We start from the raw sequence: 24,334 nt of genomic DNA on the forward strand, positions 1-24,334 counted from the left end.
AATGAAGAATATAGGGCAATATTTTATTATTTTTATAAGTCAAAAAAATCAAAAATATATTTTTGACAATTTTTGGCAAAATTAAATTAATCCAAGGCTAATGATTCGTACTAATGATTTCCGAATAAATAACATATATTATCATAATTCGTTCATATAAATTTCTCATATATAATAGAGTACAATTTGATAAATTTACAATCATGATGTTTTACAAAATGATTTTATAGGTACAAGAATAACAAAAATTATTACATTCATTCATGCATAATCCATATTATTACATAGCATGCATACAATTTAAAAATAAAAGATATATGTCATTTTAAATTTTTAATGTTATTATACAATTCTTACCTGTCCATTTTGATGTTATACTCTGCATTTTATTCCCGACTGACAACAAAAATAATTGTAAACAATTTTAATAAAAATTAATATAAAATTAATATAAAAATGCAACAGAAAATTTTTATGTATGAAAATCATTTTTTATAATTAATTTTAAACACATTTAGACCACAGAATAATCTAGCTTTTGAACTAAAATCTAAATAAATCGATTGGACATTATGAATGTTCATTGTTCTCGCTTCACGAATATTAATTTTTAATTGTAGTAATTGAGAAAAGCTATATATGAAATAACTGTACGTCAATCGTAGCTGATGGCCAACTGAACTCAAGATTTGAACTTGACCACTCCGCGGTAACTACCTATATTTCAGTTCCTGTACAAAGAGAGGGGGATTTATTGCATTAAAATCGGTCTCTAAAAGGGAAGCTTTTCACCTACAATTGACGCAAGAACCATTTTAACTATATATTTTTTTTTAATCTCTTTATTGTACCATTATATTTTTTTGAAGTTCTTTTTATATTATTTCAGAAAAATAATCGAATTTCGGATTCTAATGATCATCATTAAAGAGAAATTTCTTTAACAAAATAATTTCTTAATTAGATGAATTTATCATTAATTTTGTATAATAGAATATAATTATATAATGCATGTAATAGATATTAAAGATAAAAAAAATATAAGAAATAAATATGTAACATATAGATAATTATTTTTAATATCTATCATATAATATATATCTAATTTTTGGAATTTTTTAATCAGTTTACTTTATCTTTTTGTTTTATAAAATAATAAAATAATGGTTTTCTAAATAAATTTAAATAATATATTACATAACATATATTTTACATAATATTTATACATTTACAATTTTTTGTGTTTTTATAATACTTCATAAAATTTAATATCTGGATTTTCAGTGAATTTTATAAATATTTGAGATTCTTTTTTATATTTCTTTGATTTGTAAGATTTTATCCATTTATCTAGTATTATTCCAGTTTTTAAATATTTGAAAGTAATTTCAATAGATGGCTTAGTAATTAGAATTGTTCCACTTTTAATGTTAGTTTTCAAAAACTTCCAAATTTTTATATGTTCTAATTCTGAAACATAAAACTCAAATGGATTATTTATAATGATAATATCACTTTTCTGTATTATATCAGGACACATCTCAATTCTTTTATTCACAATTTCAATACGATCATTCATGTTGTATTTATTTACTATATCACATTGTAATGAACAAAGTTCTTTATTCATTTCAACTCCAATGATTTTTTTGGCAGATGTAAATATGTGTGCCTATATAAAATATAAAAATTTAAACAATTATAATATATTTACTTAATATACTTATAATATACTTATTTAATAAACATTTATTTCAACAAAAAAAGAAAAAGAAATAATTACTCCATATAAAACAGCACCCAATCGAGACCCTATATCAAGTAAAACTTTTTCTTTCAAACATGGTAAAATATTATGAAATATATACAACATATCAGATACTGACATGGAATGTGATATAATATCTAAAATCAAAATCTTGGTTTTAATCAAACAATAATTAAAATAGTATATATATGTATAATTAAAAAAAAAAATTCATTTTCTTACTATATTGTTTTACATTAGTAGATCCACAGTCGGAACAATATAAATTATTCAATTCTCCCTTTTCTATAAGTTCATCTACTTCTTCATCATCATAAAGAAAAGCATCAATATGTTTTGTTGATTTATTATCACAGTCTGAATTCTGCAGAATTATGGAACTTATGACATTTTTTGAAATGTATAAAAAAATAAAAATATAAGTTTTCTCTATTTTTAAAATAACAGACCTCTCCAATTATTGGTGGTACAATGTGTTCTGAGGGAAATATACCATCAAATGGTATTCTATCTTTGATATCAATAATAATTTTTTTTATTTCATTTAATTTTTTTTCCTGCAAACTACATTCCTTATTACAATTACCTAGAAAAAAGTTTTGTTTGTATTCTCGTGTTTGTTATTCACTATTATATGACTTATTGTGTATACTGCATTGGTATGTTATATATACCATTTGAAACAGATTGAATGTTTATTTCTTGAGGTTTCCAATTATCAGTAATAAATGATAAAAATACTTGTTTATCGACCGTATTTAATGAACGCATAATAGTTGTGAATATTTCTATAGCATTTTGAACAGACATGTTAATATTCATATCCATACAATATATAAGTTGGTAAGTTGAATCTTAAAACAGCATAAATATAAGAAAACTAATAACGTATTTATAGAATACTAATATATTCGTAGTATTTCCTTGGGTTTTAAAGATTACACAAACACAAATTGGTATAATAAAAATGTTGGTTAAGACTTATTTAAGTTACAAGCAATTGAAGTTTGCATTAAACGAAGTATTAAAGAGCAATTGAATTTAGCGTTAGATGGAGATAAAATGAGATAGTTCTATCCCATCATATAGATATCTCACTCTATGTTCATTTTCATCTGACGCAAACTTCAACTAAATAAATCTTGATACTGATATTTTTTTTATTAACTTTTATTATTGTGACCTCTGGAATCAATACTTCAAAGGTATTTTGTATAAATGAGTGTTAATATATGTGGAATATCTTTGAATTGATTTTAAACAAATAAAAAAATCGGTATACAAAAATATTGGTTGAATTTTATTAAGTAATAAACTATTTAATTTACATTACATAAAGAGAGTTGGAAATAAATGCACGATGATATGAAGATAATGAAGATAGAATGGAGAGTTTTTCTTTCCATCTCGTTTCATCTAATGCAAATTTCAATGGCTTATAACTTAATAAATAAATTTTAATCGATATTTTTATCTTCAGAATTGATCCGCCAAAGATATCTCACAAATATATTAATATTTTATATATTTCGTTTTTTCATTCGTTTATTATCATGTAAAATTACTTATAGATGTGAAATCTTGACCAATACATATCTTTATTTTTATAATTATGTTATGTATATCAGAATAACCAATCAGATTAATATTTTTTCCAATTGCCAATTACGTATAGTAATTTAATTGATTTTAATATTTTAATTAAAATAAACAAATTTTATAATGTTCTTGTATATTTGAATTTTACATTAGAAATAACTTATTAGAAATACCACTAAAATTCAAATTAAAATTAATTAATTCAAATGAAGTTTCTTTGACTTGAAATATATAAAATAAATTCTATTTTTTATGTTACAGAATATTTATTTAAAAAAAAAAGAAAAAAGAAAAAATTAAGTACAGAAAATGTTGATATGCATACATATATATGTATATATATATAATTATATATATATATATAAATAATTAATCTTAATAGTAATCTCTAAAGGCAAGATGTAAGGCACAATATGCTTTTTTATAAAATTCGATTCTAGTATATACAAAAATTTGCTCTCATTTCCGCTTACAAAATTTTTTAACTTTATGGATTATTACGATTGTTCTTTTTAAAATAAAAAATTTAAATAAGTAACATTATACTATAAAATATATTATATAAAATGTAAAAAATATTATATAAATACCTATTTACAAACTTTTACGATTTTCTTTTTTGATATCGAAATTTTTACTAATAGAAATTAATGTTTTTTTCACATAATTCTTAAACTTTTTGATTCATCGTAAAGCTTTATTACCGTCAGAAAATTAATATTGATTGCTAAAGAACTTACGATATCTAATTCAATGCTAGGAAAATACTGTTATTACAAGTTAAATCCTTGATATTATATAACAAATACTGTTAGCAACATATTACTATTATTTCTATTATTTTAGCAGCAATTCATGAGATTCGTTTTAATATAAGAATGAATCTATTAAAATTATTATTTTATCAATTTCAACATCATAATGTATGAATAAATATAATACATATAATGCAATATAACGATAATTTAAAAAAAAAATTGAAAATTTCATTTTATCGCAATTTAGCAAGTTTAAAAATTTCAATAATATCAAATAATATTCTAAAGCATAATAAAATACAAAATATATAGCACAGCTGTCTTTTTTATCAGGCACAATATCATTCGTCCTAAATTCAACGTAATTACTAATGTATTTACAACATAAAATAATAAACTAATTAATTTAAATCAGGAAACAAACATAACTTAAAAGCTGCCTGGATTAAAATTAATATAAAAATATGATAAATATCACGAAAATGAATAATAATTCAATTACGAAATTATGAATTTCTGGTATACGTCTAATTAATTCCAAACTCACTAATTATCAGACTGTCAAATGGGTATATATAATAAGAGAGCGATAAAAATATAGAAATAAAAAAAAAATCAAAGAAGATATTAGACAGGTACTTTGCAAATTTTAACCATTTCATGATCGATCACGAATTCCTTATTCTATCTTGAGCTTTAAAAAATCGCAATTTATCGTGCAATGGGAAAAATTGAATTCGTAGTATACGATCGTTAGGCAAATACGTGTCTAACAATTTCGATCGAAATATTTGAGCATACCTATTATGACACCCTGTAACTGTCTTGAAATGGATTATTCATTGTAAATCTAACTGATGACTAAAGTTTCTTTAAAGTCTCACTAAAAAAAATATCATTGCAGTATTAACGTTTGTACATCTTTGTCTTGATTCTTGTCACAACGGAAATATTGGCGTTCTTTATAAAAGTTTGATGTAACTTCTATCTGAAAATATATGGCCTGAGTACGAGGATTTTTCGAAGCACATATAAAATGGTTGTTTGCAGAGAAGCTGTTCGATAGCGATCCTTGGAGCAAAGAGAGATCTCAGTCTATTGATCTTCACTGGTCAGTTCCAACAGTATCACTGTTATGGTTGTTGTTGCTGTTGTTTTGTCCATTAAGAAACGAAGCCATTTCCATCTGCGACTGTTGTCCGGTCTGTTTAGAAACATTTCGCTTCTTTCAAATTTCACTCACAAAGAAGCATGGACATATAGATAATATATAACGTACGTATGTGATGTTCGGAAAATACAAAAGAAAAGCGGCTTCCAGAGAGAGTGCAGAGAATGTGCAAGTAGAATTTAAAGAACACGCGACCAATGGCTAAAGCTAGAAAAAACTAATCTTCTTAATATCGAGTAGTCTGAAAGCAGAAACACGTTAGTTGAATATAGATATAGTCGCGTGCAAAAGTAAGAAGAAAGAAAAAGACAAAAAATGCAAAAACTAACAAAGAAATTTAAAAAAAGAAGAAAGAAAAAATTTATAGGAGGAATACAATGAAGCACAAAACAAAAAAAGATGCCACTTTTAAATAAAATGGCATGTATCTCTAGATCCATTACTCGATTCATTTCGAGTCTAATCATCTAAATAGCACTTAATTAGTACTTTGATGATAATAATTCTCAAATCAATGCACTATTCTTAATAGTAACCTTGGGGATATATAAATAGATATTGCGATTTAACATTTATGTCAATTTATCCATTATATGGAAAAATAGAAGCATGAACGTTAAATATAAAATTTCTGATGAAAATAAAGCATTTATATACATAGCCACTGTATGAAGATATGACTTGTTTACTTTCTATCGAAATTACTTCGTAAAAATATAAATGTAATCTAAGTTTAGAAAAAACTATCAAATTATTTTTTTTGATTTTTAGTCATTTTAGAATTTCATTTCAATTATTTTTCAAAATACAAGCTAATAGAACACACATACGATGGTATGATTAATAATATAAATATTAATAAGATAAGAGTGGCCATATATGCTAAAATTGCAAAATTTTTATGCGCCTAATGTACTATTTTATTTGAATATAGAAACTGAATGACTATACACAAGTCAGAAACTAGATTCAAAATAGGAAAGATAATAAGAAATTTTCCTTTCTTTTTTCAAATCTAGTTCTGAGTCATTCTTGTTCTTTGATAAAGCGGCAGTATTAATATTGCTACTTACAAATACCGACCTTAGGCTGTATTATATCTTCAGATGTATCAAGACCAGCAAGTGGATTTGAAGTTATGTTTATTTTTGAATCAGTTACTCCACCATTCATTATTCTTCCATTTGTTATTGGTTTCCCTAAAATAAAAAATGAATATTCAATTTTTTATGTAATTTATACTGTTTTTTGAGATATAATAATATTAAAATATACCTTCACTTTGCGATGATTCTCGACTTTGTTTGTATTTTGTTCTTTTATATATTACTGCAACTGCAGTTAAACTACCTAGCAAGGTTGATCCTCCGAGAACTCCGCCAATTATGGCATACATATTCACATTTTTATCGTCTGCAGGTCTTACGCGATTATCTAATGTTAAATTGCTACTATGATCATTTCGATTATTGTAATTATTATGTTCATTCATGTTCAAAGATTTTTTTGTTTTTTGTCGAAGAATTTGAGAAAATTCTGAAGCAGCATCCACAGAAAAACTTTGCACTTTAAACTCGTATGTTGTATCTGGTTGCAAGTGAGAAATAGTTATATTGAAAGAATCTTTGCCTTCAACTGTAGTTTTTATATAATCTCCAGCTGTAGTAGAGGCTCGATGGTATACATAAAAACCATCGATATTTGCCGATTTATCTGAATTTTGCCAAATGAGTAATACTTCATGCGGACCTAAAGCCTCAGTATTCGTTAATAAAGGTATAGGCATTTTATTACTTTCGATTCCACCATCTTTGTTAAGATGAAAACGTACGGAATTTGGACTAAGTTTATTATCATTGTTTGAATAAACTGCAGCAATTCTAAATCGATAAGTATGATCAGGTTGTAAATCGGTTACTTCAAAAGCCCGTACATTATTCGGTATTTCTGAATTTGCAGTCATCCATTTGGCTTGTTTGCCATTCATCTTTTGTCCAAGTTCTCGATATTGAACTTTAAAAAATTGAATTGGCAGTCCTGTATTTTCAGGTACAGACCATCTAACCATTACGGATACATCTGAAAGTCTTGTGACATTTGGTTGATTCGGTGGTACTAGCACCGCTAGAAATATATAAGACATGATAAAAATAAAATAAATAATAATGATTTATACGCAATAATGTATAAATGTATGTAACAAATTACCAGTGCCTTTATGTTTCCCTTCCTTACTTCTTCGTCTACCTCCTCCTCTAGTGTGTTTATGTTTTGAATTAGAAATTCCATAATCCTGTCTGATTTCTGTTGTTCCAATATGTTGTTTAGGATTTACTCTTAGCAAATTGCAACCAGAATGAGACCCATATTCGTTACTTGCAACACACTGGACAATACCAGCATGTTTTTTCTCAACTTCAGATATAAGAAGTGTAGAACCTTTGATTTCCACATTATCACTAGGTGTTAAAGATTCTCCATTAATTAACCATTCAATTTTTGGTTGTGGTTCGCCAGTTACTGCACAAGAAAGTTCTAATTCTCCACCTTCAGAGAATGTGGATGCTTTCGGTGGTTTAATTACTTTTGGAGCTTCCATGACTTTTAATATAATTACAGATTTTATATGTGCATTATTGCTACTCCACATACAATCATACTCTCCTCTGTCTGATGGTTGAACATTAATTATCATTAAACCTATCAAATTTTTTATGGAATTTGATGGTAATGGACTACCTAATCTACTCCATGTAACAGAAGGTACTGGATAACCAGCACCAAAACATTCTAATGTTATATTTTTGCCCCGTAAAACTTTGTATTCTGTTTGTGGTTGTTTAATAAAATATGGTGCTAAAAAACTAATATTTTTATGTACATTTAAAATTGTTTTATAATTACTTGAATATATTTGTGTAGTTATATAATTGCTAACAGTGCAATGATAAGATCCACTATCTGATATTTTAGCATTCTCAATGATCATAGTTTTGCTACCAATTATATTAACATTTTGTATGAGATTATTGTTTTTATAAAACTGAACTATTGCTTCTGGTGCAGAATAAGGTACAGGACAAGTAATAGGTACAATATTTCCTGTTGGAACATTTATAATAACATCATTTTTATCAGAAAACTTGTGTAGTGTAGCTAATGTTAATCTTGCCGGATCAGAAGCTAAACCACTTGAACCTAGAAATATTAGATGTATTATTTATATATACTTTTAATATTGAAAATAAGATCTTAAATTAGATAAAATATATATATTACCATAAAAAGCTATACAACGATAATCTCCGGCTTTCGATTCATTATCAAATTTTACCACATGCCTAGATGTTTTGCCACCATTACTAATTGTGTGAAAAACTGGCAACCACTTATCTGAATTCAATGGTCTATGGCGCCAAGAAAAACGTTCTGCGCCAAGATTCAAATTACATTCAAAATTCACGTCATCGCCTATTGGTGCATCCAATGGTTGTGGATGTCTGGTAAAAGACATGCCTAATTCCTGCCTTTGCCCTGTCAATGTTAATTGTAATATATTAATGTATATTTAATGTATTTATATGTAATATATTGAAAATAAGGAAAAAACTTACCATGTACAAGACTGGCTAAGACATAAAATAGAATCGTAACAATGCCACATGGAAAGGGCACAGATCGCATCTTGACACATTCTATAAGCAAGGAAAATAGAAATTCATTGTATTAGTTATTGAATTCTTTTTCAATTCAGTTTTTTTTCTTTTTTAAAAAGAAAAAAAAAGAATTTTTAAAAACTCAAGGCAACAAGAAAGAGAAAGAGAGACCACTAAAATTAATGCCACTCAACGTTTAAGTTTAGAACGTGGCGAGTTCACGTGGAAATAGAACGCATTCATTCTAGTTTTGATCATGGCTCGTCATTTCGGCACAAATGCGTGCCTTCTATCCTCACTCTATCAAATGGGTCGCACATTCCATTTTCAATAGAACACAGTATAATATAATTTGCATTAGTTTTTAAAATATAATATAATATAATATAATATAATATAAAAACTTTTATTGTGTTAATAGTTTTATTAAATTTCTAAAGATTAATGAAAATTGTTCATAAAATTTATAATTTTTTAAAATTCAAAATAAAAGAAATAATTTTTCGATTTTTGTTTATTTATAATTGTATTTAGTATATAATTATTAGTATTAGTATATAATTACATATATTCGATATTACACACAAATGATAATACTTGTGTAATTATATATATAGATATAATTATATCTTGTATATGCATAAAATAAATTTAAAAATAAATTTAAAAATAAAATTTTCTTTTATATCTTCAAATTGAACGTTCAAAGAATTTTAAAATGTGTAATGATACATGATGATAAGTAAAGCGAACAAAGATGTTACAATGACAATATAAAATTGATCATATATGGTGCTGAAAATTATCGTGCACTGTTTTCCACCCACGTGCGAACGGCTGCCATCATAAATGACGATTAGAAAACCGTGCTAACACGTCGAAAGAACGGAAATTATTTGTTGGCTAACATATACACATTAAGTGTAGGTAGATCCATTCATGAATTACACCGTACGCCTACACGACAATTTAATGTATTGGTATTAATAGAGAAGATTTTTTTTGTTCCACAGATTCCTTAATGTTTGTTTAATAAGAAAATATTATCTAGTAAATATGACATGAGGATACAATAAAATCTTAAAAGTATTTTTAAAAAATTTAATTTCTAATATTTCTGTGAATTAGATCAATATTATTTTTAAAACATTTTAAACATATTATTAAATAAAATAAAATAAATTGATTTTATTAATTTTAATTTTACAAATTTGTACAAAAGTTTCCATTATGAAGAAACGAATTTGTTCGAGAAGTCATTCATAAGATTCGTTGAGAAGGCATTATTTTTCATTGGGAGTCCAAATTGCAAAGACAAAAAGTATGCGTTCAATCCATTGACAAGATAGTTGAACATGTTTTATACACGGTAGAACTCTTAACTTCTGGTTAAATGGTAGCATAAATGCCGGTGGTATGTAACAGGTGAGAAGGGTTCCAAAGAGGCTGGTTTCCGACGTTGCCTCTCATAAAAATAAAGAACTCGAATTCCAAAGCAGTGGTTGTCAAGTTTCTATGCTCCACGCGCGCCACACGATTCTTCATATACCTAACCTTATAGATAAATAAATGCTACCGAAATTACGTACACACAACACATGTATAAATATGCCATTATATAGTTAAAAAAGAATTACTTTTGTTTCTACAACTTGATGTTAATCTAGAGAACCTCAATTCCTGAAATTCTTTTTTCTATCTTTGATTCTCCAATTGATCAAAACTTCCTATATAAGAAGAATTAAATTTCATTTTTATAATCTTACGTTTTTTCTATTATTAATCAAAATACAGAAAATTTTAAATAATTAAATTCTTTTGCCTTTAAAAAAAATAAAATTTTTGTTTGTAACGCACTTTTGTAATTATAATTTACTTAAAATAAAAGATATTATGTTTTTCTTTCTCTTTCTCTTTCAATATTTTTTACATAAAATTACCGTAAAAAAATTTAAAAATTAAATGAAAATGATACAAATTTTATAAAAAATATATTTTAAAATAAAATAATAATTAATATAATAAAATAACATTTAAAAAAAAGTTTATGTATATTTTTAAAATTTTTTTTTTATCATTCATTTACTATATAAACTAGCATAAATGTATAATTTAATATTTAATAGTTTTGAAGTTATATTATTATTATAAGATAGGGTTGCAATTTTAATGATTTTTTATACAGATAAACTATGGTATCCTATTACACATAATAAACAGGAACGACAAGATAAGGTTCCAATTGATTAAATATATTTGACAACTATCCTTATGTGCCGATGATCATTCTTTTCGTTGATCGTCGATTAATCACGTGAACTTTTATTCTTCACACATCATCATGTTTCATCTCGATACAAGATATATGACTAACTTTACTTTCTTGCTCAGCATGCATAACGATTGCTTAGTAAAACGAGCAACGAATATTTAGCCGTATATGTGTCATACGCTATTTTAATCTACTTCCCATAACTAGTACTTATCCAAATATTAACACTTTATTTTTACACTTATATTATTTTCATTTTATATTTATTAATTAAATAATAATATTTGTAAAATAGTTGTAAGTTTCTTCTCAATAACATTATTATACTAATATAGCCAGTTGACTTTAATGAGCTTCATCGGGAAGTTGACAATTCGACTGAATTACTACGCGTATCAAAATGCATATAAGACTTTAATCAAAAAGTACATAACGTGTATACTTTATTAGAACGCAGGCGCAATAAGTAGCGCGGTATTATCCGAACGAGTGTTTTTTCAAGTGTCAATAATTCAAATAATTAGAATTATAACTATAATCATTGTTATCATACATTTTAACAATTTATTATCCATCATATTCAAATATCACCAAAAATATTGGCTCATCTCTTCCGGCAGATGATCTTTTACAACGATATTGCAAGAAAAATTTTCAATAATTTTCATTGCATTTATATTTTTACTAAAAATCATGAAAATATGAGAAAAATATCGTGAGAAACAGAGAAATAAGAAAAAGACAAAGATCAATGACATGAAAGAAGAAAATATAATCATGCTTGGTATACTCACCCTTTTTTCTTCAATCCAGCCGTACGACCTATTTGTTCCAGATCCTTTGACTTTCCCGTGAATCGATCACAATTTTTCTTATAGGATAGAAATAATAAATCCGTTAATTTTTAGCAAATTGTTTCATTTTTTCACGAGAATTGTTGTGAGTTTTGGTAGGATAAACCTCTCATAGAACACGACGCTTGGCGTCCACCAGCACACTGGAATGCAGATCGACAGGTTTTGAACCGCGATAAAATATAGTAACGACGTGTCTCAATCTAGGTACTCGTGTGCAGGTTGGTATCTCTATATTATCACGTGATCAAATTCTATTTGAAATGTTATAAAACATAAATTTAATTAAAAAAATTATATTTTATAAAATTCTCAAATATTTAGTAAAACATAAAATTTTAATTTTACATCCATTTAAATCAATTTCACATTTATTCTAAAATATAAATTTTTCACTATAGATTTAGATATCCTATGCGAAATATTACGCACCATATTAGCGCCATCTTTAAAATTCTAAACGCGCCAATTATGATTACATAAATAAATATTACACTTTTTTATCATCAAAAAAAATATTGTTAAGATAGATGTAAATAATTTAAGAGTTTAAATATAGAAATATATATTAATATATTGTATTCAAAGTAACATTAATTAACAACAATTGATCTTTACCTTTTTTTACACTTTTATGATCAATAATTTTGTATCTATATATATATATATATATATATATATATATATATATATATATAGATAGTACATATCGTAATATATCTCGAAAAGGATGCACATTTAAATAATCAAATCTTTTCACATTTTTTTTCATTAATAAAGTTCTATTTCGGTTACAATCTAAAATATTAAATACTTTTCTCAATTATGTAATCTAAAATATTAAATATTTTACTCAATTATGTAAGCAAGGTCAAAAACTTAACAAACATTTTACAATGTATTCCATTTAAAATGAGTAATAATTATATTAATAATAATAATCATAATATAATTAATAATAGTAATAATAATAATAATATTACATATAATAATAATAATATTACATATTACGCCAACAAAAATTCATACAATATACAACTTGTAGATATACATATAAATAAACATCTATTCCTCAAAATAAATGATTTCTGCGTTTGGCACGATGTCATGTAATGGAGGAGATAAATTAAACACCATATTAGAATTTGATTGTCCATGGATAGTTGCAACGCAATGAAATATAATTTGTTTTTTATATTTAATATTTTTTTTCTTTTCTTTCTGGTGTTCAAGTTCTTAATGATATTTTTTTATTTATGCCAGCCGGTCTCATATAATAGGAAACAGGATTTAATGTTGTGTTAAATAATAATTTATATGCATTTAAAAATTACACAGACAAAATAATAGTTTCATTACAATATATGTTACAATAATACTTCATTAAAAAAATACTCTGTATGTTAACTATCTTGTACAATTAGTGTTAATTTATAATTTTTATACTTATTTCTCTCTATACAAACACGCGATATAACATTGATTTATAGATGAATATTTTTTGTATGGACCAGCTGACTAACGAGTATTTTGTCCGATGTCAGGATTTACTGGTATATATTGCTTTATGTTGCACTTGCTAATCGATTACTCTAATTTGTAATGCATTGATTAGCTACTATTATTATAAATGGCATCCCACCCCCTAATTGATTAGAATAAACTACATGGAAGAACAGATCTTCAGTCATAGCAAACAAAAGCTAGACTAAAAATTTCAACAAATAGAGTGAAAACTGTGATATTACTTTCAATATATATATAATATTTATCATATATTGCTAATTTAAAGATGCCAGTTTTTCTATCTAAATCAGAATGTTTAGGTGTCAGCAAGAATGCCAATTAATAATATCAGAAAAGTGTCGCAAACACTTTCTCTTTCTTTCACTTTCTCTCTCCCTCTAAACAATAAAACTTATAAAGCTCTAAAACTTCTGTTTCACCAAAATATAATTAACAACAATAACAACAACAAGGTGTGTTTACTTTTGCAATAATATCACAGACAATAGAAAACATAAAGTCTACAAAAAACTGGTCTTACTCGTGCGTATACAAATTTCGAAAAAAAATGCCCGATACCGAACACAGGCATGTTTATTTCTCTAAAACATATTTAATATAATATATATGTATATTATAAATACGTATATGCTAAATATATAGAATAGTTTTACATTTACGTGAAATGTATATATTTCTCTCAAAAATTGAAATTTCTTAAATCGTGTATAAATATGGCATTCTTCCTTGCACCCTTTATTTTAAATTTTTTTCCCTTTATAGCTACAATCATACGAAATATTTTGGCAGCGCGCCTTATTGATATTTTTTTTTTAAATTTATTGTATCTATTTTCTTTTTTTGTTTTCTCTATTTTTTTTTACATTAATAATATTTCACAGTTTCATATGATTAGCGTAAATTTTTTAAGTGCAGTAACTTTAACTGACTGATTATTATTAACATTATCACGTTAACTTCGAAAATAACTAAAGAATAAACAACATATAATAAGTTAAACTAAATTGCACCTTCATGAAAAGCGATAATAATAATTTTCACATTTGAGATATATCTGAGCCAGCAGTAATAACATATATTACAAATAACAATTTATCTTTAATCGCAATTGTGACGCTTAAATATTATTATAAACCTAATAACTGATATTATTTAATTTTTACATAATCATATAACTAAAAATGTCTCTGATTTAAAAATTTTGTTATTTTTAGTTTCATTGAATAAGTTTTTTTTCTGCAAGTATGTTTGATATATTCGAAACTTATTCGAAACTAAAATCATGCATTCCTTTTTTCCTTTTTAATGAAAGTTTTCTCATATAGCATGTAAATATGGAATTATTTAGGCTGCGCTACCATATTATGTTTTTAGTGTCACGCAAAATACAATTAATAAATGGTTTAAGCTAATGAACTGTTTTTTTCCTTTTTCTTCTTCTCCTTTTTTCTTTTTTAGCAATTATTAGGAAGAGCTTTTATCACGCGGGCTGTGCCCTGTAAAAATATACCTTCTCTCTATATAGAACTACGATATCAATGTATACAAGACCAGTTTATCAATATTTAATATCTTTCATCGCCATATACATTCATTTCTTATCAGGTATTCACAATATTTCTTAATTATTATTATATTATAGTTATTTTTTTATTTTTATTTTTTTATAAAAATAGGATGATACTCTTGCCATATACCTTTATACATTTCTTCCAATCAATATTTATCAATTTGACACGATATATATTGATGTTCTAACAAAATTTTTTGAACTGGTCTGTGTATACATTACAGGGACTATGTACATACAGCACTGTTTAAAATCATCTCAAAAGCAATAAAGAGAGTAGAAAAAGGCATGAAATGATAATATTTTTCAGTTCAAATCCATATTCACTATACCTCAATTTCTTTTTAAGTTCTTTTTGTTTTAGTTTTTCGCAGCACATTTTCTGCACATATACTGCTGCGTATGACCAGATGTATTTTAAGTATGAATAAATGAGAATATGAACATGAACATATATATGTATGTATATGTATGTATGTGCTTGAGAGTGAATGAATGTTTTGTATAGACTCGCAAACGCGTATGTATATGTGTATATGTGTATATATATATACATATACGTACATATATACATTATATATATATATATATGTATATATATATATACACATATGTATATATGTATATATATAATCTTTTTTTAAATATATTATTAATTTCTCTATTGTAAGATATCAATTATATTTCTATACATATCTACAAGAAACCTAATATAGAACTCTATTATTATTAATTAAACTCTCTATGAATTAATATGTATAATTGTCACAACAGGTCTAAAAAATTTATCGTTATTATTTTAGTTTTAGTACGCAATAGTGTTTTTTTTCATTGACATTTCATGAACTACTTATAGTTAAATTCATGTCTTAATAACATGTAAAAGTAATTCTTTTTTTTTTTTAACACTATTCTTCTATTATTGCTTGTTACTTAGTGCTATTTATTTTGGCATACAGCAAGTTCTAAACCCTGAGCGACCGCCAATTTTTTATTTTCTTTTGCCATCCTTTTGTTACCAACTTTATTGTTTTAAATAGAAATGCACCCGATAAAATTTTTTTTTTAAAATAATAAGATATCATTTTTTATCTTATATTTATAAATTTTTTCTCAGTAGAAGATTTAAGTCTCAAAAATCATATTAAACATTAGAATTTTAAAAGATTCATCTTTCAAAAGAAAAGTAGGAAGTTTGCGATGCTACATATATATGACCAAAGTATTTTTATATAATTTGCTTTAAATACCGTTTTCCTTCACTCCATTTTGGCCAATGCTTACGTCTTTTTTCAGACATATTCGAATAATCATTCGAAGCTGAACGTTTTTTTACTTTTGATGAACTCTCGGATTTTGACGTCGAGTTAATACTTTGTATATGATGTGCCCTACCGTGGTTAAGAGGTGTAGTAACACCTGCTAAATTTAAAAGTGCATCTGCACCTTCTGCTATTTTCCGTTGTTCATCAAAATCGGTATTTGTTTCTTTCCTTGGATATTTACTTGAAAAATAAATATATATTTTAATATTAAACGAAAAACATATTATAAACATATTATCTTAATATTAAATAAGAATTACCTATTGAAATTACCATAATATTCTTACCTTTCTTGTCTTACTGAGGTAATACAACTGTAAGTGTGATCTTCACTAGAACTCCTAGTAATTACAGGAACCAACATTTCTGATTCCGGTACTTTTCGCTTACGATCTGCCATAAAATTTTAAATTGTGAAATGTTAATTAAATATTTATTTAATGTTTATTTAATATTTTTCTATAAGATACTTTGCCTTTATTATGATTTAAAATAATAGGTCCATGTTTAAAAGAAAGCATAGCAGCTGCAGCTGCATCTACATCGCTATCTACTTCGGTATCTGTGTTGTCAATAATGTTGCTCGATGCCAGTCTTTTGGAAAGATATGGAAAAAGTGTAGGATCAGGTAGACGTGTACTGATATTCTTTTTTTGTGGTTTTTCGGGTGAAGACAAAGTTTGAACAGTTGGAGGAGGAAAAGGAGCACGAGATAACGCTTGTATCAGATTTGGACGATATTGGGCATCTACCATCCACAATGAACCTTTGCCCAAATTCTAAAAGGAAGGACGTTTTACTAAATTTTTATTTCTAGAAGGGAAAATGATTTTTTTTATTAATATTATAATATACTTACTGGTGCTTTCTCTACTTTACGAAAGCACTTATTTAGGCTTAGATTATGTCTAACAGAATTTTTCCACCCAGTTGGAGCATTCCTAAAATATGGAAAGTGATCCAAAATCCAAGCATACACTTCCTTGACTGGTAGAGCTTTTACAGGGCTATCTTCAATAGCCATGAAAATTAAACAAGAAAATGAATATGGAGGTTTACTGTTTCTATGTAAATGAGGATCATATGGTATATGAGTTGGGTGTTTGTTGCGATTTGAGACTGGCAAATTATTGTTGTTTAAAGAAATCTTCGTCTGATTGTTTTGTGAAATACTATAATGATTTTTTACTGATTCCTGAAATATTTGCATTGATTTTTGACCATTTTTACTTGAGACTTGATAATTTTGATTATTACCATGTGATGTTGTATTATTTATCTTGCTATTGCTATCTCCTATAATAATAAAAAAAAAATTAAATTCACATTACAATAATCAAATTAAAATTAAAATACATATAATAATCACCTGGACAATAACCATCATCTAAACTTGATATAGAATTAGTATTTTCAGAATAGTCTGCCATATCATCACAAACATTATTATTTAAAACATTTTCATTTTTCATTTCTTTAGTAGGATTTGAAATATCCAAACCCTTTAACAGATTTTGTTGATGAAGCCAACTTAAAGAAGTCAGATCATCATCTGACTGGCTATTTTTTTCAATAGATTTTTCAGACATAGAAAGTTCATCAGTTGAATTTGTTTCAACAAAAACACTTGCATTTTCTTTTTCTTTCATTGTATATACTGTATCTCCAAAGTTGAAAACTTGTGTACTTAGTCCTATACCAGTTTCCACATCAGATGCATCTGGTCTATCTGGTGGCATATTGTGTGAAGTATCTTCTTTGTCACTGTAAAAAAAAAATTAAGCTATATTTATATTTTGATTAAATTTATTTTCAATTAATTAAGTTATTTTATCATTTATATATTCTTGAATGATTTCTATAAATGGCATATACATATATAGAATGTTTCAAAACAAATGAAGAAAGATTATGTGTAAAAATTATAATTAAATATTTTCAATTCATTCTTATATATGGAATTAGTATCTATTCGCCTTCTATGATCTATTCTTGATATCTTGTATGTTATATAAATAATATATAAATTTTTTAATATAATTATATAAATTTTTTTATTTTCTGAAAATTTTTCATTCATAAAAAAATTCGAAAAGATATAAAAAAGAAAAGAAGTTCTATGAAGTAAGAAGAAATTGATAAAGTTCAATAATTTGAATGACAACAAAGTATAAATATCAAGTTTCTTCATAATCTCAGCAATGTGTTCATATATATATGTATAAATAGTTTCCTAAATGCTTCAATTCGAATACAAATCAAATTTCTTCAATTATATATCATTATAATATCACTAATAGGTAAAAAAAAAAGATAACATAATTTCTTTCTTTATAAAGATTTATAGAATTTTTATTATAAAAATATACATTATAAAATTTAATGAATAAATATTTATGAAAATATTAATCATGTATAATTAAAGCAAACACAATTTTCGAAAAATAAAAACGAAACATATGCTGTTTTAAATAATGAAGTTATGAATAAAAATATTAATAAAAATTGAGATATGTAGATATATAGACTTATAAAATGTAGAAAAGATTTATTTTAAATAATTGCTAATTTGTATTCTATTTCGGAAATCATATAGAAATACTATAATTACGGAAAGGATGCGTAGGTAGTAAAATTGAATTTTCGCGCATGTGACGCGCTTGTAGCCTCGAACCCAAAGTACCAATCGTCATTTGTTTATCCACTAATAAGCGACAAAATGGCCGTACTATTAAGAACACATTGTAATTGAAAATAAACTTTGAGAAAATCAACAAATTCTACAGCATTTCTCATATTATCATTCATGATAATTAATAGTTCTTTAATTATTTCATGCATATATCATTTTACAAAATTATTTACAAAAGAATATACATTTAAATCATTTTCAAAAAAATGGCGTCTACATAGCACACTTAATTCTGAACATGTTTTTGCTCTTATTAATATAAGATTGAAAATGAAAATACTTTGCGAACATTTTGTAAAATTTGTATTTCTATTTCGCATATATTGCTATGAACATGACATTATCCATAGAAAATTTCTATCAATAAGTGCAACATAATAAACAGATTTTTCGTAGACGAATCGTTTTGAGAAATTATGTTCACATAATTTTTATATGACATACTTAAAAAGAGTAAAGGAAATCCTGAATGCTTTGTCAATGAAACGATAAAGCGTGAAGTACTAGAAAAATTTAAGAACAAGCAAAACATGTCACTGCGTTACTTGTTGAATTCAAATATGGAGTTGATAATGATTACGAAACTGGAGCAAACATGAAAATGGCTACGGCATCGCTTGCACACGGTATCAACATTGCATTTCAGAAAAGATACAATACTCATGCGTTCAGGAATACGATAGTAAAATCATTATATCTATTACAATAACAAAATTTAAACGCATTGAGAAAGTTTTTCTATCAACCATATTTTATGTATTTTTACATACGCATCATCTTTTGAAATATTAAATTTTAACAAGATTGAGCTTTTTACACGCAACTTCATGAATTAATAATCACTTTATTTAATATTCCTAAATACTTTTTCAATTTTCTAAAAATTCCACACAAAACTGAATTGGAATATTTAAGAAATGAAACAGCGTTTTGCGTCTTTCTGCTTTGTAACCTGGTGTTTGCTTATTGATGCGCATTAAAATCTTATTGTTCGCGAGTGAATACAAGAATTTAAATAATGCGATTTTTTAAAAACTCACGTATTGGAGTAGACAGACGGCAGTCTTCGTAGATTTTCTAAAGACGGGCATCTCAAGCACACTCTACACAACACCCAGCTGATTGAAACGCCATATTTTGACGTCATCACGTGGTTACCGAAACATCTTATCGCATCTCGAATATCGATTAATCGTATTAAATTAATCGCCCGGGAAAATATAATTTTTATAAAGCATTTGATATTTTAAATGATATTTGTTTAATACTTCAAAATTAGGAGTAGTAACGAAATAATCATTTGATTTAAATCTAGACAATTTATTCTTTTTTATTACAGTGCCTAATAGACAGCAATGTCTTTTTAAAATTATAAAAAACCGTAACGGATACTGGACACTATAATAAAAGGATAAATGCTTTCTGGAATTTAAAAGCAGTCACAGCCTAGTAAACCGCAATATTGACAACAATTCGATTCATTTTGTTCATGAAGACATATATATTGCTACAATATACTGTACCATATACTCTATTAGCATAATATTATAATTTTAGCAATGGCTTATTTCATAAAACATACATGATTTTCTTTTTAATATTAAATTACCGCCATATTCTACGATAACATATTTTATAAAAGACAGGTACACTCATGGCACAATTCATAGGAAAAAGTTTTTACAATACTGTATTAAAATATTCATTTTTTTTCTTCTTTTTCTTATTCATTTGATGGCAAAGAATTTCAATCTTTTGAAGAAAAGTAAAAATTACACAAATGTTGTAATGTTCAAACAACAGGTACAAAATTTGAGAAAAAATATTTCTTAATTCGAGGTATCTAATTCTTCAATATATATTGTGCAAATGGATTAATATTGTAAGTAAATCAATACTCTATTAACTTTTATCTAACATTTCTAAACAATTTTTATGCACGAGTCACAAACGCGAACTGGTTTATCCCATCCTCTATGTGGTACAGGTTTACGATGACGTGAACAATCTTGACATACTCCGCGTCCGCAATCTCTACAATGATGTAAAGTAAGTGATGCAGAAAATTTTTGATAGCATATGCAACAATTAACAATTTCCGAGTCAGGAATCCAATAAGATGGTCGAACTGTATCTTTAATAAGTGCTAAATAAATTAAAAATATTAAGATTAATATAATAGATATTATTTTTTTAATATATTTAGATATTATTTTTTTTTGAAAAATCTATTTTCTTACATTTTGAATAATTTAAAACAGAACCAACTGCACTCAGAGTAGATACTACTTGTTCCGATACTTTTCGAGCGCTAACGTCTTCTGAAGATTCGGTAGATTCATCTTTATTATAACAAATATCACAAACTCGTACTGGTGTATGCCAATTTCTAGATGGAACGCATTTTGTTTTGGATGAGCACTGTTCACAAAAACCTTCACCACACGCTCGACAATGGTGTTTTGTATCAGTTAATCCAAATAGCATTTTACACTTATGGCAGTGCTTTATTTCATTATTCGGTTTCCAATAAGATGGAGCTACTTGATCTGCAACCCATGCTGAGAGGACTTTAGTCGGTTGTAACGAAACATTGGTTACAGCTTCGGTAATGTACGATACACCATCTATTACTCTTTGTGCTGCATTTTGAGTTGTCACTGTATGATTTCCCTAAAAAAAATTTTTATAATAATTTGTTTTTAATGAATGATTCGCTCCAAAGTGATTTACAAATATTTGTTACATACCATATTCCATACATGCGTAATTTCTGTACGAACAGCAAAATCTTCTGGATTTTTATTATTATACCAATAATGACGGCTTTTGTATATTTCTCCACAATGTGGACATTCTATCACATCACCTGACCATGCATATTTAACTAATCCATACCAACTATTATCATTCTGAGTTTGAACTCGTTTCATAACTTGTACTTCATTTCCGTTACTATGACATTTTTTACATATATATATTACATTTTCATATTGATGCTGATATCGACACCTAGTAAAATATATATCAATAATATTTCTATTTTTATATTAAATTACAAATAATCCAATACAAAACTAACTTGGTATTGCTATTATGAGGTTTACCCTCTAAAAGATGTCCCATACTATTGCTGCATCTAGATCCACAACTGAGACATTTAACGGAACAAGTGAAATATTGATCAGGAAACAAAGTATTAGAAAAATTCTCCATTTCTCCAGAAAATTTTTCGTTCAAAATTTTCAATGTATTATAAACTAAATATGGTTTTCTGGCAGATCGTATGTTAGTATTATATAATTCTTTTTTAATAGCAGTCTGCAAAAGTTCATAATCAGTCGTGGAATTTGTTGTTTGTATACCGACGTATTTTATGGAACTAAATGCTTCCGTTTCGAGCTTCATTTGAGCGAATCGTGTTCGAAGAATATCTTCTGCATTTTCTATACCATCTACAACAAAAGAAAAATAATATATTCATTATAAAATAAACATATCAATTTGTGAATAAACTCTTATTTTGAAATTACTGTTAATCTGAGAATGTGGCAATATGTACTGTTGGTCAAAGGTTTGGTGTATCTAGTCTCATGTAATACTATAATGCTTGGTCCCAAGGCACTTATGGAGCCTAGATCTCCTTTTCTTTGTCCTACTGCTTGTAAGGCAGCTTGAAAATGATGACTATATGCTCTTGAAGCAGTACCAATAAATGTAAATAAATCTCTATTCAACTTTTCAGATTGTGTTCTGTACACAACAATATCAGATACAGCAAGAACTTTAAGTAATAATCTTGTTCGTTCATTCTCATAAGAGGTAATACCTAAACATAACAAAAATTTTTTATATATAAAATAAATTTTTATTATATACTATATAAATGTAAATATTACCTAATAAACCTTCTGTATCTAAACATATTACATTAAGAATTGGATCAAGTGCAGCCCAAACACCTAATGTGCATGAATTTTGATCATTTGAAGTCTCAAAAACTTCCTCTCCTTTAAAAAATGTTTGATTCAAGGTGTGACTTTTGCCATCACCAGTATTTCCAAAAATTGATACCACCTTTACTTCGAGATCTTTATCACTGCAATTTAATTTTTCCATGAACTGTTCTGCATTGCAAACTTTGAGGTATTCTTGTCCATCTATCAACAAGAAACTTTTAGGTTGATTGCATTGACATTTCATGTGCATTTCACTTTCATGTATTTCATTTCCATTTACGGAATCATGACTGGAATGGTATATATCCTTGTTGCAGATACACATTGTGTCGAGACTCTTCATGATAGCTGGTCCAGTTGCCTCTAATTTACATTCTTTCCAAAATGCACTCATGATGCAATGCAATGGTATTCTTAAAATATTAAAAATATTTTTTTCTTTATTATTGATAAATATAAAATTGCTTAAAATTATTTATTATTTAATAGCATTTAATATATATATATATAATAAATAAAATAACAAATTATACAATAACTTTTTCAATATTACAAATGCAACATTAATAATTCAATATAGTTATATTTACTACAATACTACAATATCTCGTTAATAAAAGAAAAAATGTTCAATATCATTCAATATAATTGTATGGATAGTTAACTACGCAAATTGAAACCGATATGGCGACCTTACCTTTAAAAAATTCAATGGCCTACATTTAAATAATGTAACGGTATAATGATCATACTTTGAGGATATTCACTACTGATGAAAAATTTTGAATAATTCCGAATGTTAAAAATTGATCATCAATAACACCTCCATTACGAGCAACTGAATGCGTTGCGACTCAATACACGAATTGTAATAGACACCTTTTCGAAAAATCACTTGAACTGCAATTGAAAGTAACTTCAAGGCTAATGTTCTACGTTCTCTTTTCTACTCATAAATATATTTTAGTTTTTTCATTATTAGATTGTATAAATTGTGAAACATTAAATTACTTCATAACTTCATAATTAATTACTTTAAAGTGATTCTTATGCAAATTTGCAATTATTCATATAATAAAGAATATTATTTTTATTTTTTTTTCATTTTATATTTCTTTTATTAAATTCGTAAAATTTATTGATAAGAATTATCAGATCTATGCAAAGCAAACGTAATTGAACT

At 26.2% G+C, this 24,334-nt stretch overlaps 4 protein-coding genes across 15 annotated transcripts; all 4 read right to left on the minus strand.

The window, feature by feature from the left end:
• Positions 1-1,246: 1,246 nt before the first annotated feature.
• Positions 1,247-2,779, minus strand: LOC122717971. The gene is made up of 5 exons (XM_043942563.1): positions 2,443-2,779; positions 2,218-2,354; positions 1,991-2,132; positions 1,784-1,905; positions 1,247-1,672 (listed from the first exon to the last, which is right to left on the minus strand). Exons 1-5 carry the CDS (start codon positions 2,594-2,596, stop codon positions 1,247-1,249), a joined length of 981 nt encoding a protein of 326 aa, XP_043798498.1. The 5' UTR covers positions 2,597-2,779.
• Positions 2,780-4,328: 1,549 nt separating this feature from the next.
• On the minus strand, positions 4,329-12,195 carry LOC122717969 (interference hedgehog-like). 11 transcript variants are annotated; one of them, XR_006347281.1, is made up of 9 exons: positions 10,590-10,808; positions 9,717-10,506; positions 8,911-8,991; positions 8,576-8,830; positions 7,505-8,494; positions 6,572-7,420; positions 6,370-6,495; positions 5,405-5,537; positions 4,329-5,329 (listed from the first exon to the last, which is right to left on the minus strand). XR_006347281.1 is itself a non-coding variant. In XM_043942556.1 (9 exons), exons 4-9 carry the CDS (start codon positions 8,978-8,980, stop codon positions 5,361-5,363), a joined length of 2,433 nt encoding a protein of 810 aa, XP_043798491.1. In that variant the 5' UTR covers positions 8,981-8,991; positions 9,717-10,506; positions 10,590-10,679; positions 12,019-12,195; the 3' UTR covers positions 4,329-5,360. The 11 variants fall into 11 exon arrangements, 8 of the variants coding, with proteins under 8 accessions (XP_043798491.1, XP_043798493.1, XP_043798494.1 ...); XM_043942556.1 differs by adding an exon at positions 12,019-12,195 and having other exon boundaries at positions 4,329-5,503; positions 10,590-10,679; XM_043942558.1 differs by having other exon boundaries at positions 5,405-5,503.
• Positions 12,196-12,840: 645 nt separating this feature from the next.
• On the minus strand, positions 12,841-20,339 carry LOC122717833 (forkhead box protein N3-like). Its single transcript, XM_043942276.1, has 6 exons — positions 20,233-20,339; positions 17,870-18,264; positions 17,360-17,796; positions 16,976-17,279; positions 16,788-16,893; positions 12,841-16,680 (listed from the first exon to the last, which is right to left on the minus strand). Exons 1-6 carry the CDS (start codon positions 20,337-20,339, stop codon positions 16,404-16,406), a joined length of 1,626 nt encoding a protein of 541 aa, XP_043798211.1. The 3' UTR covers positions 12,841-16,403.
• A 152-nt stretch (positions 20,340-20,491) lies between these two features.
• LOC122717962 (zinc finger FYVE domain-containing protein 1-like) lies at positions 20,492-24,284 on the minus strand. 2 transcript variants are annotated; one of them, XM_043942542.1, is made up of 7 exons: positions 23,849-24,284; positions 23,092-23,564; positions 22,755-23,021; positions 22,275-22,647; positions 21,943-22,204; positions 21,433-21,865; positions 20,492-21,338 (listed from the first exon to the last, which is right to left on the minus strand). In XM_043942542.1, the coding sequence occupies exons 2-7, from the start codon at positions 23,543-23,545 to the stop codon at positions 21,115-21,117; spliced, it is 2,013 nt and encodes a 670-aa protein (XP_043798477.1). In that variant the 5' UTR covers positions 23,546-23,564; positions 23,849-24,284; the 3' UTR covers positions 20,492-21,114. The 2 variants fall into 2 exon arrangements, with proteins under 2 accessions (XP_043798477.1, XP_043798478.1); XM_043942543.1 differs by lacking the exon at positions 23,849-24,284 and having other exon boundaries at positions 23,092-23,352; positions 23,432-23,567.
• Positions 24,285-24,334: the final 50 nt, after the last annotated feature.

The sequence above is a fragment of the Apis laboriosa genome, unplaced genomic scaffold (genome assembly GCF_014066325.1).
Source record: "Apis laboriosa isolate Shangri-la unplaced genomic scaffold, ASM1406632v1 scaffold5_cov152, whole genome shotgun sequence".
NCBI classification, from domain to species: Eukaryota; Metazoa; Arthropoda; class Insecta; order Hymenoptera; family Apidae; genus Apis; species Apis laboriosa.